Source organism: Delphinus delphis, chromosome 6, assembly GCF_949987515.2.
Source record: "Delphinus delphis chromosome 6, mDelDel1.2, whole genome shotgun sequence".
Classification (NCBI taxonomy): domain Eukaryota; kingdom Metazoa; phylum Chordata; class Mammalia; order Artiodactyla; family Delphinidae; genus Delphinus; species Delphinus delphis.
The window spans coordinates 42,778,822-42,798,010 of NC_082688.1; the positions used below are offsets into that span (position 1 = coordinate 42,778,822).

At 33.6% G+C, this 19,189-nt stretch overlaps 1 protein-coding gene and 1 pseudogene across 5 annotated transcripts in view; one reads left to right on the plus strand and one right to left on the minus strand.

The window, feature by feature from the left end:
* The window catches only part of VPS13A (vacuolar protein sorting 13 homolog A), a 241,445-nt gene that overhangs the window by 131,430 nt on the left and 90,826 nt on the right, over nt 1-19,189 (minus strand). For all 5 annotated transcript variants that reach the window (XM_060014602.1, XM_060014599.1, XM_060014598.1 and 2 more), the window contains exons 25-31: nt 18,398-18,552; nt 17,718-17,874; nt 5,583-5,662; nt 4,504-4,569; nt 4,161-4,314; nt 3,358-3,474; nt 3,176-3,279 (exon numbers count right to left, since the gene is read on the minus strand). In XM_060014602.1, the coding sequence (XP_059870585.1) occupies nt 3,176-3,279; nt 3,358-3,474; nt 4,161-4,314; nt 4,504-4,569; nt 5,583-5,662; nt 17,718-17,874; nt 18,398-18,552 (833 nt within the window). The remainder of the gene's footprint in view (nt 1-3,175; nt 3,280-3,357; nt 3,475-4,160; nt 4,315-4,503; nt 4,570-5,582; nt 5,663-17,717; nt 17,875-18,397; nt 18,553-19,189) is intronic.
* On the plus strand, nt 10,347-10,540 carry LOC132426620 (translation machinery-associated protein 7-like; annotated as a pseudogene).

Genomic DNA, 19,189 nt, shown 5'->3' on the forward strand with positions numbered 1-19,189 from the left:
ACATTCCTTCCTCTAAAATTGATAAATTAAACCAGGTGTCAGCAAACTACAAACAGCAGGATTAGGTAAAAATGGTTTACATACTTTTAAGTAGTTAAAAAAATATCTAAATAATATTTTGTGACATATGCAAATTATATGAAATTTACATTTTATTATCCATAAAATAAAATTTTACTGGAACACAGCCAAATCACTCATTTACACAAATGACTGCTTTCACACTACAAGAGCAGGGCTGAATAGTTGCAACAAAAACTTCATGGCCCACAAAGCCTAAAACACAATCTGGCTATTCACAGAAAAAGTTTACTTGCACCTGAGTTAAACTAATAGGCATCTCATAGAAGAGCAAGTATAAATAGTCTATAAGTATATGAAAAGATGTGCAATTTCATTAGTGTGGTAAGAAAAATACAAACTGAAAACACCATATCATACACTCCAGATCTTCAAAAAATGTAATATCTGACAATTCCAAGCACTGGCATTGAAATGAAATACCAGATCTCTCTTCCACTGCTCCTGGGAGTACATATGCCACTAGAAATAGATTCTCTGAAAAATGCTTGCATGAGATATGTCCAAGAACATATCAGGAGACATGTATTGATACAAGACTAGTTACAGAAGCAATACTCATAAAAACAAAAGAGTAGAAACCAAATATCCATCAACAGAACAATGAATAAATAACCAGTGGTAATAAAAATGAACGAACTATACCTACAAGCGTCAACATGGATACACCTCAAAAATATAATGAATGATAAGACGCAAGGCTAAAGAAATACATATAAAATATGATGTCCTTTAAAAAGGGGAGTGCAAGATGAAACAACGTGTTACATAAGGATTCATACATAGTTGGTAACATTTATTAAAAATACAAAAAGCCAGACATAGTTAACTCTCCAAGGAGACAGTACAATAAAGTCAAATTAGGGCATACTGGTGACTTCTGGGGTATGTTCTATTACTTGGCTTGAGGGTTGGGTATAAAGGTATTTGTTTTACTGTTGTTCTTTACGTTATATTACTTGCTTTTGTGTATATGCTATATTTCAAAATAAAACATATTTCCAAATACCACAAAACTGGGCAATATATTGTTTAAGGATGCAAACATATAAGGTTAAAAACTACAATGAAGAGTAAGGAGGAAAAAAAGCAAGGATATACAATTTATATAATAGCTTGTTATCATCTCAATTTTTAATAAAAATATGTAAGAACAATAGAAACAAAACCATATGTGCAAAAATTCCAAAAAAGATCCACATTATCAAATCTCACTCAAGAAGAACAAGAAAGTCTGATTAGACTTACATCAAGTAAAGAAATGAAACAGTAATTAAAAATTCTTCCCCACAGAAAACCTCAAAGCCACACAGCTTCACTGCTGAGTTCCATCAAACACTTAAGGAAGACATAATATATACCAATTCTACATAAATCTTTCAGAAAACAGATGAGAAAACACTTCCAAATTCATTTTATGAAGCCAATATTAGCCTGATACTAAAGACAGAAAAGTATAAAACAGTTAGAAATACTGGTGTACCTACCACCAAGAATTAACAAGCTTAACAACTGGATAAATTTTTAAACACTCATAATTTACAGTGATATTTTATTTCATGAGAATGTCAGGTCAGCTAGAATCTTTTTCAGGTTATGGCACACGTAAATAACAGTATCTGTACAATGATACTAGTATAAATGAATGCTGCTCCAGGACAGAGTCAAATAATCTGAGAACTCTAGTCCTTTCTCCAGCTGCCCAGAAAGCTGAAGGGCTCAATATATTATACTTAAAACCCACTCAGGGCACAATAGTGTGTCATGGAACAGTAATTACAAAGCTCTGATCCAGGGCAAAAAGATTATGTCTCTTTGGTTCCTTGACATGTGGAGAGTTATGAAGGTAGTTTGTTTAAAAATCATATACATTGGAATCAAAGTCAAGAAATATGGAAAGGAAAATGGGGTGGGACAAGAAGACACAAGTGAGAAACTTCATTTTGTAGCTTTTCTTAAGTTGGATTTTTAACCTTAAAGATGCATTAAAAATAAAATTACAGAGAAAAAAAGTAAATGTCTTAGGTTATAATATCAGTTCCATTACTAACTACTTGTATGACTTGTAGTAGATTCATTTATTTATATTAGCTTTACTTTCTAAATAGGACAAATAAAATGGACAATCTACTTCCTAAACGCTCTAATACTATAATTTTTCAAATAAAAGCAATGGAAGCAAATCAAACCATGGCTTCTGAAAAATTTCTTGTTCTTTATTCCTATGAGCCATGTACCTTTGATGTTTTGGGGACTCTTGTTATCTCATGCTAACAAACCAAAATAAGAAAATACAAGGCATAAGAATTTTTATTTAACATAAAAATCAGGTCATCACTGTATCTCATCAGTATTATTTGCTAATAAGCCTATACATCTATTTCCTTTCTTCCTGTCACATTCTGAACTTTGACTTCCTGACTCAACAAGTACCTCAGCCTTTTCTAATCCTACTATTTGATGTTCTCTTCACTCCTTTAAATATACCACCTTACCCAGATGCTCCACTGTTTAAAAATTACCTGTCCAACTCCACAACAGTATCTAGTCCAAGAACCTTACTCTCTTGCACCCAGTAACAACAAAAGGACCTATCCTTCAACCACTAGCCACCTAGTTCCAAGGACTCTCTTAACATTATAATGCTACGTTAGTAAGTATCCATGAAAATAAACTTAAAAAAAAAATCTCGTTTATTCAATCAACTTCATATCCTCTGCTCTGAAATCTGAAATGCAGTACAAGGTTCATAATACTTCAAAACAGCAAAAAGATAAAGAGTAAATAATGCATTTGCTACTCCCCTCCCCCCCCCACAAAAGCACTCCACAACTAAGTTCCAGCAGTATCACTTGTACTAATTTCATTTATGAGATACTTAATCGTCATTTTACAAATAAACAGATTCTGAGATTAGGCCACCCAACTACTGAAGAGCAGGGCTAAAATAAGAACCTAATTATGCCTAACTTCGAAGCCCATGGACCTACTAAGACACACTGCTAAAATCCGATGACTGTTTAATTTATACCTATGAACAATCTTAAAGGACAATTATATTTAATAATGTTAATGAATAGAAACAAATTCATACCTTTTTGTATACAGCTGCTATATCAGAATCCAGAACAATTATATTCCTTAGCTTTGCATTTATTTCAGTCACTGATGGCCTCATAATCATCTCAGAATCAAGCCCTAAGGGAAAAAAAAATTATTAAATTCTTTTTCCTTCATTTAATAGTTCTGAATTTACTTTTCCTCAAATCTTATTACCTTCAATCTTAATTTCTGAAATGTTATGTTTCTGATCTTGAATAAAGATCTGTAAACATGATAATTCTGCTAAAATCTGTAAGGTAATAATATCTTCATTCTTGGATAGTTTTAAAGCTGCAAAAAGAAAGTCATATTGTAAAACATAAGACAAAACTTTTAGTAGTTACCTTACTACACTTATAAAGTAACTGAAATATCACAACAATGATAATGCTAGAGGAAAACGTGATTTGCAAATTGAAAGCAAGCAATATATTACCTACTAAATTAGGAATGCTAAAGAAAATCAAATCCAATGAAAACAAAGCCAAACAAATGCAAAGAGACAAAACAAAAATAGTTCCTAGATGAGAATAACATTTGAAACTAAGAAGTTGTAGTTGTAAAATCATAAATCTTTTGCGATTTAATGATTACAGGGTGATACATATTATTATCAAACTTGCAACTTTTGACTGCTTAGAAAAGCACTCCGATTAAAAAATATACTCTCATATTATTCAAATTTTGTTAGTTCTATTTTTCTAATTTAAATAATATTAAATGTATGAAATTTAATTACATTAAATACTTCTGTATAATCTTCAACTAAAATGAATGATAAGATAAATAAAAGCCACTTTTCTTCAGCAATAATCACTTTACTATTATTTTCTAAAATTAACCTGTTATATAATGAATCTTTCTAAATATTAATCTAGCAATAGAATTCTAAAGCCACTATTATAATAATAACGCAAGAGCCAAAATTTATTGATCTACTTAGTAAAAATTTGATGTTGAATTTTAAAGAAACATACGTATTTTTTTAATAAACTCTCCTTTGTCTTCAGTCTCTGCAATATGCACTGGGGCTGGTTTTTCCTCCGAATATGGAAGGATATTATTAAAATAATTTATTGTATTCAGAAGTGCTTCAGTATGTAAATGAATATCCAAAGAGGAAAAATTCACCTAAAGAACAAAGCTGATTTTAGTAATACAAATATTTGTCTGTATTCTTTGTGGTATAAAGGATACAATTTATAATATTCAATTTTTATCCTCAATGATCTTACAGTTCTGGTTATAAAATAATTTTCATAATATATTTGCTTAGAAATACAGTATCTAATTAAAAAATAAATTATTATTCACCTATACCTTAATCAGTTGCACAACATTGTTATAGCTGTCCTTCAACATTGTTATGGGTAAATTCTTTTCAGCCTATACAAAGTGAAAAAAACAAATCTGTTAGATTATCATAGGAAGACATATGTATATATATAATTACATAATGGTCCTAACACACATTTATATAATTTGCCAGCTATTTATATATATATATATATATATATATATATATATAATTACTTAAACAAACGACTGCTTCACCAGAACAAATTTGCTAAGTATTCAATAAATGTTACGTACTATCTTGCTTATTATCAAGAGTGGATATTTAGGTATTATCACATGTAGAGGACAATCATTTAGTCAGCGACAACTCTGTAAGATACTTCCCAAATCTTCCTATATGTTAAAACAAAATTTTGACGCAACAGACTGCCAGGTATCAAATACTCTGTGGTATCTTTAGATTTGGAACATTTCTACAATATAAAAGCTGTTTAATTCATAAACAACAAAACACTAAAATATCTATATCAATAATAGTAAAAACTGGTCTTAAAAGTGATATAATTCTCATTTACCATTAAGTACTGTAATTATTAAAATAACATGGCACTTACATAAAAACAGGTCAATGAAAACAAGGGCTAAATCATATGTAGACCACAGTACACACAAAAACTTAATAAATGACGAAATGGTTATCATAAATCCATAGGAAAGGAATAGAGTCACTGACAGCAGGAAAATTAGGTAACTTCAGACAATGGTGGGAAATCAAGTGAAAGCCTCATCTTATATCCTATACCACAATAAATTCCATCAAGACTGAAAAGTTTGTTGACATCCTGATGGGGGGGGAAATAGCCAAACTGCAGGTCATTTCTACTTAGAATGTGGGCTGCTTATTATCTTGCTATGTGAAGTGTTTATAAATCACAAGTATCTAACAGAGGATGACAAAACAAAAAAATCTTAAACTTTTAGGAGTTATAGCGATCACATCAGAATGAAGATTAAACTAAATATTGCTAAACTTATAAAACTTGATTTTAATATTTCAGCAGCATGCTTACCATAACAAGAATATAAATCAAACTACTTACCTTCACATATTCCAGTGTTAACAGATCTTCCATTGTGTTATCCAGTGTTGTAATCAAATAAACTGGTTTCTTGTTTTCATCTAAAAATAATTTCTAAAATTATTCTTTCATAGAAAAACTAATGGAAAATAAATGCAGGCAATATTAATAACTTTAGAATTGGAAAAGAAGGATTTCCTGTATCATATCAATTCTGGGCCTTGATTTCTGTATTACTGAACTCAGGTCCTTCATCCTTTATTTTAAACTCTAAAAATGTAATTTCATCTCACAATTCCCTTCTCTTATGCCACAATGCTGAAGATTCTTACCCTTCTAAACCTAGATAGGAACATGAAGAGATTCTAGTCCTGAGTCATAGAAATAGCTAGAAGGAAAACTGTCAGTATCTCTAAAATCCTAATTGTAGAGAAAAAGCATCAGGTATCTGATGAGAAACTAAATTGTTGTCTGTATTAGTTTAGATTAAAATAAACTATTACCATATTATCAGTCTTTACTAGTTGTATTGTTGCTGTTGCTCAAAATCTAAGAAGATAAGTGAGGAAACTGTTGTAGAATAGTATTTTGTGTAAAGTCTTTATAACTATCATCAGCAAATTACTTACGACTGTTCAAAATCAATAACTAGATACTGGAAGAAAGGACTACAAACCAATCATACTACTCTTCAGGAAAAAAATGCAACATATTTCCACAGAATCCTCCAGATTTAAAAGCTTATTAGCAATTAAGCTAGTCTTCTACTGTAGATGCTAATCACATTTCAATCCTTAAGAAGGTCTCCACTTTTTTCACACATTTATTCATTCATTGAATAACTATTTACTGATCATTTACTTTGTGTAAGAAACTGTGCTATTCACTTCTTCCTACTCTTTCTAAGAAAATAGAAGCAAATATATTACAAAATAGGTGCACTAATAATTATATATCTTGTATTATGTGTGTAAGCGTTTTCTTATCATTTGCTTTTGGGAAAACAAAAAATTATAAAAAAACATAAATATTAACAACTGCTATAATACTTCTGGATTACTGGTGAACACTATCAAGTTGGTTTACTTTTCTTTCCAACTGCCAGAGCAAACTTTGATGTAAAAAGCATAATAAAGCAGAACTCTGTATCTTACATGTATGATAATTTTTTCAGGAAGAGATAATCATAACACAATTCACCACATGCAAGTTCTCAGTGGCTACAGAACAAGTGTAGAGTATGGAACTAAAATGTATAAATCATATCCAATGATTAAGTTTTCAGGCCACAATACTTAATCTGCTTCCCAAAATACAAAGATCACATTTAATTCAGGGCTCACAAAAAAGGAGAAGTTTTCATTATACCAGTTAACTGACATCTTTTGTCTGGGAATGAGTTCCCAGAGAAGATGGCCTTCTCAAATCCTTGAGATGTACATAAGCATATTCCTTACCTTTCTTATTCCCACAGATAGTTCATTTTTACTTTAGTTCTCTAACTCCCTTATTTTCTGTATCTCAATTCACTGGGTAAAGAAATTCCTAAATGAGTTCAAAAGATTTCACAAGATAGCTTCCATTTAAAACTTAAATAACTTATAAACATTAAAAAAATAAAAAGTCAACCATCAAAAGAACATGGAAGGGGCTTCCCTGGTGGCGCAGTGGTTGAGGGTCCGCCTGCCGATGCAGGGGACGCGGGTTCGTGACCCGGTCCGGGAGGATCCCACGTGCCGCGGAGCGGCTGGGCCCGTGGGCCATGGCCGCTGGGCCTGCGCGTCCGGAGCCTGTGCTCCGCAACGGGAGAGGCCACAACAGTGAGAGGCCCACGTACCGCAAAAAAGGAAAAAAAAAAAAAAAAAAAAAGAACATGGAAGAATTTCCTGGTGGTCCAGTAGTTAGGATTCGGCACTTCACTGCCAGGGTCCAGGTTCTATCCCTGGTCAGGGAACTAAGATCCTGTGAGCTGTGCAATGCAGTCAAAAAATAATTTTTTAAAAATTAAAAACAAAAAGAACATTGATTCCAGGACAGCTAAGAGTAAGGTACTTTTATACACATGCAAATAGAACACATTCATGTGGTCTCAAAAACAAAAGTAAAGCCCTACTAACTTTTAGTTAGAAAAAAATTATTTTACCCAACTGTATCAATGATCACTTTGAATATCAATGGTCTAAATGTACCAAATAAAAGACAACAATTGCCAAAATGGATCAAAAAACAAGACCCAAGTATACACTGTCTACAAGAAACCCACTTTAAATATAAAAGTACGTATAGATTGAAAGTAAACAGATGTTGAAAAATACATTATGTTAACACTAATAAGAAGAAAGCAGAGATAGCTATATAAATTTTCAGACAGAGCAGACTTCAAAGCATGCAAAAGTTATCAGGGATAAAGAAAGGCATTATACAATGATAAAGGGGTCAATTCTCCATTAGAACACAACAATCCTTAAGGTGTATTTATCTAACAATAGAAAGCAAAAGTGATAATACTGCAAAGGGAAATAAATGAACCCACTACCATATTAGAACACTTCACACCCCTCTATCAAAAATGGACAGATCTAGCAGACGAAAAATCAGGAAGGACATAGTTGAACTCAGTAATACCATCAAATAACTGGATGTAATGGATATCTACAGACTACTTCATCCAGCAAGAGCAGAATATTCATTCTTCTTAAGCTCACATGGAATACTCACCAAGATCAACCACATTCTCAGCCACAGAACACACCTTAGCAAATTTAAAAAAAAGAAATCATACAACATCTGCCTTCAGACCACAACAGAATTAAAATAGAAATCAATAACGGAACAGTTGGAAAATTCCAAAATATTTGGAGAATAAACAACACACTTCTAAGTAACACCTAAGTCAAAAAAGAAATCTTAAAGAAAGAATTAAAAAACACTTGGAACTGAATAAAAATGACAACACACCTAATCAAAATCTGTGGGCTATAGTGAAAGCTGCACTTAGAGGGAAACATAGCATTGAATGAATATATTAGAAAAGAAGATTTAAAATCAATTGTCTATGCTTCCACATCTTAGGAAACTAGAAAAAGAAGAAGAGAACAAATCCAAAGCAAGCAAAAGTAAAGAAATAATTAAAATTAGATCAGAAATCAATGAAACCAAAAGCAAGAAATCATTAGAGAAAATCAAAGAAACCAAAAGTGGTTCTCTGAAAAAAATCAACAAAGTTATACATCTCACCAGGCTAACTTAGGAAAAACAAAGAGAACACAAATTACTAGTATCAGAAATGAAACAGAGGACATCACTATAGGTATCATGCACATTAAAAGAGTAAAGAAATACTATGAACAACTCTGCCCGCCAATTTGATAACCTAATAAAATGGAACAATTCCTTGAAAGACATACCCTGTCAAACTCACACAGGAATAAACAAACTGAATATCTATTAAAGAAATTAAGTCAATAATTAATACCTTTCCAAAACAGAAAGCACCAGGCCCAGATGGGTTCACTAGTGAATGTTAACAAACATTTAAGGAAGGTACTATACCAATTCTGTACAATCTCTTTCAGACTATAGAAACAGAAAATACTTCCTAACTCATTCTATGAAGCCTGAATTACCCTAATACCAAAACTACACACACAAACACACAGACCAAAAAAAAAAAAAAAAAAACAGGGGAAAGGAGGAAGAAGGGAAGAAGAGAACTACAGGACAGGAATTTTCATTAACACAGATGCAAAAATCTTCAACAAAATAATAGCAAATTAAATCCAACAGTGGAAAAAATTATGCACCATGACCAAGTAGGATTTATCCCAAGATAACAGGCTGGTTCAACATTCAAAAATCAACTGACATAATCTATCACATCCATAGGCTAAAGAAGAAAAACCACATGATCATATAAATTGATGCAGAAAAGGCATCTGACAATATCCAACAACCACTCATGATAAAAGCTCCCAGTGAACTAGGAATAAAAGAGAACTTCCTCAACTTGATAAAGAGTATCTTCAAACAACCTACAGCTAACATCATAATGGTGAGAAACTCAAAGCTTTCACACTAAGGAACAAGTAAGGATGTCCTTCCCCTCTTACCACCCATTTTCACATTGTAATGTAGGTCTTACCAAATACAATAAGAGAAGAAAAGAAATAAAAGGTATACAGACTAGGATGCAGACTGGGATGGAAGACATAAAACTGTTCACAGATTACATGATCATATATGCACAAAATCTAAAAGAATCAACAATAAAAAAACTCAAACTAGTATGTCATTATAGTAAGGTTGCAGGATACAAGTCAACGGCTTTCCTATATACCAATAAAGGACAAAGTGGAATTTGAAATTAAAAACACAATTTTCATTTACATTAGCACCCCAATAATGTAATTCTTAGGCAAAAAAATTTAATAAAATATGCACAAGACCTCTATGAGGAAAACTACAAAACTCTAATTAGTGTTTAGAGTTCAAGAATCCAAATATATGGAGAAATGATCCATGTTCAAGGATAGGAAGACTCAACAGTTCCAAGATGTCAGTTATTCCCAACCCGATCTATAGATTCAATGCAATACCAATCAAAATTCCAGGAACCAATTCATGTATACTGACAAATTGATTCTAAATTTCATAAGGAGAGGCAAAAGACCCAGAACACCTAAGACAATACAGACGGTCCCCACCTTAAGATGGTTTGTATCATGATGGTAAAAAAACTTATATCCACATCTGGTGGCAGGGTCTGGGGAAGGGGCGGCAGGCGCCATGTCGGGCCGTGAAGGTGGCGAGAAGAAGCCCCTGAAGCAGCCCAAGAAGCAAGCCAAGGAGATGGACAAGGAAGATAGGCATTCAAGCAGAAACAGAAGGAGGAGCAAAAGAAACTTGAGGAGCTAAAAGCAAAGGCCACGGGGAAAAGCCCCCTGGCCACAGGTGGAATTTAGAAATCTGGCAAAAAGTAAGCTGTTCCTTGTGCCTGAGGCAATGATGATCCTTAGTTCCATTCCTGTTTAAACATCTGGATTAAACATCTGGATTCCCTGCCGTAACATCTGTTGCCACCTATAGCTGGAATGAAGTGTTGTCTTGGAACCTATTGTACATTTAAGAATAAACTTTTGTGAAAAAAACCAAAAAACAAAACAAACAAAAAAAAACTGATAAACTTACAACTACTGTACCCTTACAACCATACTGATTTTCATTTTCAGTACAGTATTCAATAAATTATATGAGATATTCATCACTTCATGATAAAATAGGCTTTGTGTTAGATGATATTGCTCAACTGTAGGCTAAATAAGTGTTCTGAGGATGTTTAAAGTATGCTGGGCTAAGCTACGATGTTCAGTAAATCAGGGGAATTAAATGCATTTCAGCTTAGAATATTTTCAACTTACAATGGTTTGTTGTGACATAATACCATCGAAAGTTGAGGAGGATCTATATTAAAGGAGAAGAACAAAGTTGAAGGACTGACACTACCTGATTTTAGAACTTGCTATAAAGTTACAGTAATCAAGGCACTGTGGTACTGACAAAAGAACAGACAAAACAGATCAATAGAACACAACGGAGAGTCCAGAAATAGACTTCCCTAAATATACTCAATTGATCTTGGACTAAACAGCAAAAGCAATACAATGGAGAAAGACAGTCTTTTTGACAAATGTTGATGGACTAAATGGATATCCACACACAAAAAACCACCCTTCACAAAAATCAGCTCAAAATGGATGATGCATCTATATATATAATACAAAACTATAAAATTTCAAGAATATGGGAGAATATCTAGACATTCTTGGATTAGCAATGACTTTTTTTTTTTTTTTGCGGTACGCGGGCTTCCCACTTTTGTGGCCTCTCCCGTTGCGGAGCACAGGCTCCAGACGCGCAGGCTCAGCAGCCATGGCTCATGGGCCCAGCTGCTCCGCGGCATGTGGGATCTTCCCGGATCGGGGCACAAACCCGTGTCCCCTGCATCAGCAGGCAGACTCTCAACCACTGCGCCACCAGAGAAGCCCGGTAATGACTTTTTAGGATCCAACACCAAAGGCATGATCAAGGAAAGGAAGAATCAATAAACTGGACTTCATTAGAAATAAAAATTCTTCTCTGCAAAAGACTATAAGAGAATGAAAAGACAAGCCACAGACTGGAAGAAAATATTTGCAAAAGACACATATGATAAAGGACTGTTATCCAAAATATACAAAGAATTCTTTAAATTCAACAAGGAAACAAACAATACAATTTAAAAAACAGGCCAAAGAATTTAACAGAGACCTCACCAGAGAAGATATACAGATGGCAAATAAACATATGAAAAGATGTTCTACATGTTATCATCAAGGAAATGAAATTAAAACAACAGTAAGATACACTACACACCTTATTAGGATGCTCAAAATCCAGGCCATTGACACCAAACACTAGTGAGGATATGGAGCAACAGGAACTCTCTTCATTACTGATGAGGATGCTAAAAGGTACAGCCACTTTGGAGAATGTTCGAGAGCTTCTTATAAAACTAAACATACACTTATATTAGACTCAACAGTTGTGCTCCTTGGTACTTATCCAAAGAAACTGAAAACTTATGTCCACACAAAAACCGGCATATGGATGTTTACTGCACCTTTACTCAGAACTGGCAAAACTTGGAAGCAACCAACACATCCTCTGGTACTTGAATGGGTAAACTGTGGTACATCACACAGTGTATTAAGTGCTAAGAAGAAATGAATTATCAAGTCATGAAAAGACATAGAGATAACTTAAATACATATTAGTAACTGAAAGAAGCCAGTCTGGAAAAGCTAGATGGTATATAATTCCAACTATATGACTTTCTGGAGAAGGCAAAACTATGGACAAAGTAAAAAGATGAGTGGTTGCCAGGGATTGAGGGATGACAGGAAAGGATGAATAGATGGATCACAGAGGGCTTTTAGGGCAGTGAAACTACTGTGTACGATACTGTAATATTGGATACATGTCATTATACATTTGTTCAAATCCCTTAGAATGCACAACACCAAGCTGAACCAAGTAAACTATAGAATTTGGGTGTAGTGTGTCAATGTAGGTTCATCAACTGCAACAAATGTATCACTCTGGTGGAGAATATTTACAATGTGAGAGGCTATGCCTGTGTAGGTGCAGGGGATATATGTTAAATCTCTATCATCTGCTCAACTGTGCAGTGAATGAAAAACTGCTCTAAAAATAAAGTCTATTAAAATAGTTTTAATGTCATCTCTACACATAATAATGTTCTTATGCTAAAAAGGAATATAATGAAATTAAACTAGTGAATAGTTTGTCTTTTCCTTTAATTGAGGTATAAATGACATAAAACATTATATTAGTTCCGGGTGTACAACGTGACTCCATATTAATATACATTGTGAAATGATCATCACAATAAGTTTAGTTAACATCTGTCCTCACACTTACTTAGAAATTCTTCTTGTGATGAGTACTTTTAAGATTTGCTCTTTCAGCAACTTTCAAATATGCAAAACAGTATTATTAACTACAGTCACCATGCTGTACTTTACATCTCTATGACTTACTTTATAACTGGAAGTTTGTGTCTCTGGACCCCCTTCACCCATTTTCTGCACCACCCCCCCCCCCACCTATGGCAACGACCAATCTGTTCTCTGTACTACCTTGGTTTTTTTTTTTTTAGATTCCACATATAAGCAAGATCATACCATATTTATCTTTCTCTGACTTATTTCACTTAGCATAATGCCTTCAAGGTCCATTCATGTTGTCACAAATGGCAAGATTTCATTCCTTTTAATGGCTGAGTAGCATTCGATGGTATCTACTGGGCTGGCCAAAAACTTCGTTTGGGTTTTTCCATAAGCTGTTATGGAAAAACCCGAATGAATTTTTTTGGCCAACCCAACAGACAGCACATCTTTATCCATTCACCCATTAATGGACACTTAGGTTGCTTCCATATCTTGGCTATTGTCAGTAATGCTGCAATGAACATGAGGGTGCACATATCTTACCAAGTGAGTGTTTTTGCTTTCTTCAAATAAATACTCAGAAGTGGAATTGCCAGATCAGATGGTAATTCTATTTTTAACTTTTTGAGGAACTTTAATACTAGTTTCCATAGTGTCTGCACCAATTTACATTCTCATCAACAAAGCACAAGGGTTCCCTTTTCCCACATCCTCACCAACACTTTCTATTGCTTGTTTTTTTGATAATAGCCATTCTAACAGGTATGAGGTTATATCTCATGGTTTTGATTTGCATTACCCTGATGATTAGTGAGTTGAGCATCTTTTCGTGAACCTGTTGGCTAGTTGTATGTCTTGTTTGGAAAAAATGCCTATTCAGATCCTCTGTCCATTTTTGTTTGTTTGTTTTTTTCCCTATTGAGTTGTCTGAGTTTTTTATATTATTTTAGATATTAACACCTTATATCAGATATACGAATTGCAATTACATAACACTATTTCATAGACTGGCTTTTCATTTAGTTGACGGTTTCCTGTGCTGCGCAGAAGCTTTTTAGTTGGATGTAGTCACATTTGTTTATTTTTGTTTTTGTTCCCTTTTGGGAATCAGAACCAAAATAATCATCACAAAGACCAATGTCAAGAAGCTTACTGCTTATGTATTCTTCTAGGAGTTTTATGGTTTTAGGTCTTACATTCACATCTTTAATTCATTATGAGTTAATTTTTATTTATGGTGTAAGACAGTGGTCCATTTTCATTCTTTTGCATGTGGCTGTCCAGTTTTACCAGCATCATTTATTGAAAAGTTACCCTTTCCTAAACATATATTCTTGGCTCTTTTGTCATAAATTAATTGATCACAGATATGTGGGCTTATTTCTGGGCTCTCTACCCTGTTCCACTAATTGATGTGTCTGTTTTTATGCCAGTACCATACTGTTTTGATTACTATTGCTTTGTAATATAGTTAGAAATCAGGGCTCATGATGTCTCCAGCTTTGTTCTTCTTTCTCAAGATTGTTTTGGCTATTCGGGTCTCCCACGGTTCCACACAAATGTCAGAGTTTCTTGTTCTAGTTCTGTGAAAAATGTCATTGGTATTTTCATAGAGACTGCATGGAATTTGTAAACTGCCTTAGGTAGGATATACATTTTAACAGCATTAATTATTCCAACCCATGAGGCACAGAATATCTTTCTGTTTATTTGTGTTTTTTTCAATTTCTTTCATCAATGTCTTATAGCTTTCAGTGGATAGGTCTTTTACCTCCTCAGTTAAATTTATTCCTAGGTACTTTGTCCTTTTTGAGTCAATTGTAAATGGTGTTGTATTCTTAATTTCTCTTTCCTGATAGTTTGTTATTAGTGTATAAAAATGCAACAGATTTTAGTATGTTGACTTTGTATCCTGCAACTTTAATGAATGTGTTGATTAGTTCCAACAGTTTTTTTGGTGGAGTCTTTAGAGTTTTTGTACATATAATATCGTGTCTTCTGCAATAGTGACAGTTTTACTATTGGGTCATTAATAAATCAATTAATAAATCAAAAGAGAAATTAAAAAATACCTTGAGACAAATGGAAATAGAAATACAACATACCAGGGGGCTTCCCTGGTGGCTCAGTGGTTGGGAATTCGCCTGCCAATGCAGGGGACGTGGGTTCGTGCCCTGGTCCAGGGGGGATCCCACCTGCCGCAGAGCAGCTAGGCCCATGTGCCACAGCTACTGAGCCTGTGCTCTAGAGCCCGTGAGCCACGACTACTGGGCCCATGAGCCACAACTGCTGAAGCCCACATGCCTAGAGCCCACGCCCTGCGGTGGGAGAGGCCACGGCAGTGAGAAGCCTGCACAACACAAGGAAGGGTAGCCCCCACTCGCCGCAGCTGGACAAAGCCCACACACAGCAACGAACACCCAACGCAGCCAAAAAAAAAAAAAAAAAAGAAGAAATACAACATACCAAAATTTACGGGATGCAGCAAAAGCAGTTCTAGAAGAGAAAAGCATGGATGTCTACTTTAAGAAACAAGAAAAACCTCAAATAAACAAAATTACTGTTTACACATCAAGAAATTAGGCAAAAAAAAGAACAAAACCCAAAGTTAGAAGTAAAAAATAACAAAGAAGAGAGGAGAAATAAATGAAATAGAAACCAAAAGACAGCAGCAAAGATCAATTAAACTAAAGAGCTGATTCTTTGAAAAGACAAAATTGACAAACCTTTAGCTAGATTCACCATGAAAAAGAGAGAGGGCTCAAATAAATATTATCAGTTATGAAAAAGGAGATGTGACACATGATACCACATAAATTTAAAGGATCATAAGAGACTAGCATGGATATTTTTATATGTTAACGAATTGGACAACCTAGAAGAAATGGATAAATTTCTAGAAGCATACAACCTTCCAAGACAGAATCATGAACAAATAAGAAGTCTGAATAGAGCAATAAGTCCTAAGGAGATCGAATCAAAACCTCCCAACAAAAAAAAGTCCAGGAATAGATGGCTTCACTGGTGAATTCTATCAAACATTTAAAAAGAATTAATACCAATCCTTCTGAAACTCTTCCCAAAAAAATAGAAGAGGAGGAAACATCTGCAAACTTATTTTACGAGGCCAGCATTACCCTGATACCAAAACCAGACAAGGACGCCACAAGAAAAGAATATTCATCAGGCCAATATTCCTGATGAATACAGATGCAAAAATCCTCAACAAAATATTACCAAACCAAATTCGATACTATATTAAAAGGCTCAAACACCAAGATCTAGTGGAATTTGTTCCAAGGATGTTGCAGTTCAACATCCACAAATCAATCAACATGATACACCATGTTAACAAAATGAAGGATAAAAATCATATGATCATCTCAATAGATGCAGAAAAAGCATTTGACAAAATTCAACATCCATTTAATATAAAAGCTTTCTACAAAGTGGGAATAGAGGAAATGTATCATCATAATAATAGGCCATCTATGACAAGCCCACAGCTAATATACTACTCAACAGTGAAAAGCTGAAAGCTTTTCCTCTAAGATCAAGAAGAGAAGGATGCTGACTTTGCCACTTTTGTTCAACATAGTATTGGAAGTCCTAGCCAAAGCAATTAGGCAAGAAAAAGAAATAAAAAGCACCCCAATTGGAAGTGAATAGTTTTTCTTAATATTCTGATGGAATTCATGAACCATTCAGAATTATGTTTCAAGGAAAAACCTCAAAATGTAAAGGAGGGAAAAAAAACCAAAAAACTCTTCTAAAAGCCTGCCAAAGCAAACAGAAACATTTTCTAAGATATCATATAATTTATGTTAGGATTTGGGATATATCATATAATTATGTTAGGATTTGTGGTAGGCAGAATATTTACACACCCCTCCCACAAGGATGTCCATGCTCTAATCCCCCTAAACCTGAGAATATGTTATTTCATATGGTAAATGTAACATTACAGAGATGATTAAGGTTAAGATTAAGGGGAAATTATCCTCAATTGTCCAAATGCACCAAATCTAATTACCTTAGTTTTTTAGAGTGGAAGAAAAAGGTAGAAGAAAAGGTTAGAGAGATTACAGCATGAGAAGGATCTAACACCCCATAATGGTTCTGGGATATAAAAAAAAATTAGTGCAAGGACCTAGAGAGGCCTGTAGGAGCTAAGGCCAATCCTCACCTTATAGGCAGCAAGAAAACAGACTTAAACCATATACAACTGAATTCTGCCAACACCTGAGTGAGCAAGAAAATAGATATTCCCCTACAGCCTCCAAAAAAGAAGTCCTGTTGACAGCTTGATTTTTTTCACACTGAGACTTGTGTCAGACATCTGATATACAGAACTTTAATAAATCTGTGGTAAATTGTTACAGTATCAATAGGAAACTTATTCAGTATTTTAGTATTCAGTTAAGTAGACTTAAAATTAAACCATTTTCCTTAATGAGAAAAATTGTCTTCATTTTCTCTCTAGTCTACACCTTAAGATTCCAAAGTATAATATGAAAGTTGAAGACTAACACATTTCTTTGATAATATTTTATCATATGTACTGACTAAGCACCTAGAGAATTTATCTCCAGAAGGTAATCAAACAGTAAAATTAATTAATTTAGTTTTTTAAAACAGAGATTCTTACCAAAATATTCTGGGCATTTTAAGCAGACCTCTTTCAAAAAGGCATTTGCTTTCAAATCAAATGTTCGAAGCTCAATGACTGTGCCCAATCCCAAGACATTAATTTCTACCACAGGTAGTTCACAATCTCCAACAAGGTGACAGAATTGAATCAAAACCTGGAAAAGAAAGAAAAAAGAAACTACGACTACCTAAAACAAAAAAATTGTTTATATTGATGGTGGCTATATATGGATATGTGAGGTATACGTGTAGTATAAATGACACATATTTAAATTTAGGAGAGATTTTATACACACACATATACAATACACACATTGTACAAATTATTTTCAATAAATATATACTGAATAACAACAATACCTCTAAACTCTTAATTCTTTTTTTTAAGTGAAAGCAGATTTATTTAGAGAGATACACATTCCATAGGCAGAATGTGGTCCCTCTCAAAAGGTGAGGGTGGCCAAACCTTTAATTATTGATTAAGGAAATTAATCTTAAGATTAATTAATTAAGAAAGGGGAGGGAGAACCACAAGGTAACGTCTGGATTGAGTTTAAATAGGATGAAAACAACACTGTCTATTAGTAATGAGACTATATAAATGAGCTGTGAATAGTAGAAATGACTGACAATTTAAATAAGCCATATTAATTTTACCATAGTACATACAATGCATACCTCTGGCACTTCAAATCTTATTTTATATTCAGTCATATTTTTTGAACAATCTGGCTTTTGAAGCTTTTCTTGTTGAGGACTTTTAATTCTAGATGGAGGTTGAAGAGGCTCTTCCAAGGGACTACATGGGGCATCAAAAAACTCCTCATCTGAATCTAAATACCATAGAACATTTAAGTCAATAATCAAAATGACTGATTTAATAATAACATTCTAATAATTTTTCTGAAATAAATATGAACACTAAAACACTATTTCAAAAAATTGAATGTAAGGTCAAAAATAAATAGAAAAGAATGTAAAGATTACATGTGAAAAAATAACATTCTTAACAACAAAATGTATGGAAAATTACAAAATACAATCTTTAGCTTAATGAACATCATCTTTAAAATCAAGATACTAAAAACTGCTAAAGAAAATTTCATAGCAAATGCCAATGCCAATTATTACATACATGATGAATACTGAAAGGAACACACTAATATGCTCACTCTACCTGGAAACAGGTAAACAGGACTTAGTTACAAACACTGCAATATTAAAAGTAGAAGGCAGGCCCTAAAATTTGAATGGAGAAACTAAGATCAAGCACTACTTCACGTATGTATGACTATATAGGAATATATATATGATAGTAAATTTCTACAACATGCTATTTAAATGGACCCAAAATCTAGTAAAACCATTAAAAGAAGGTTTAAAGGAAACTAAAATCATCTAAGTATATCCCTAAGAACATAAAATTGAATTTTAGGGTAGATGATCTCACAAACAACATTTCCTCCCCCT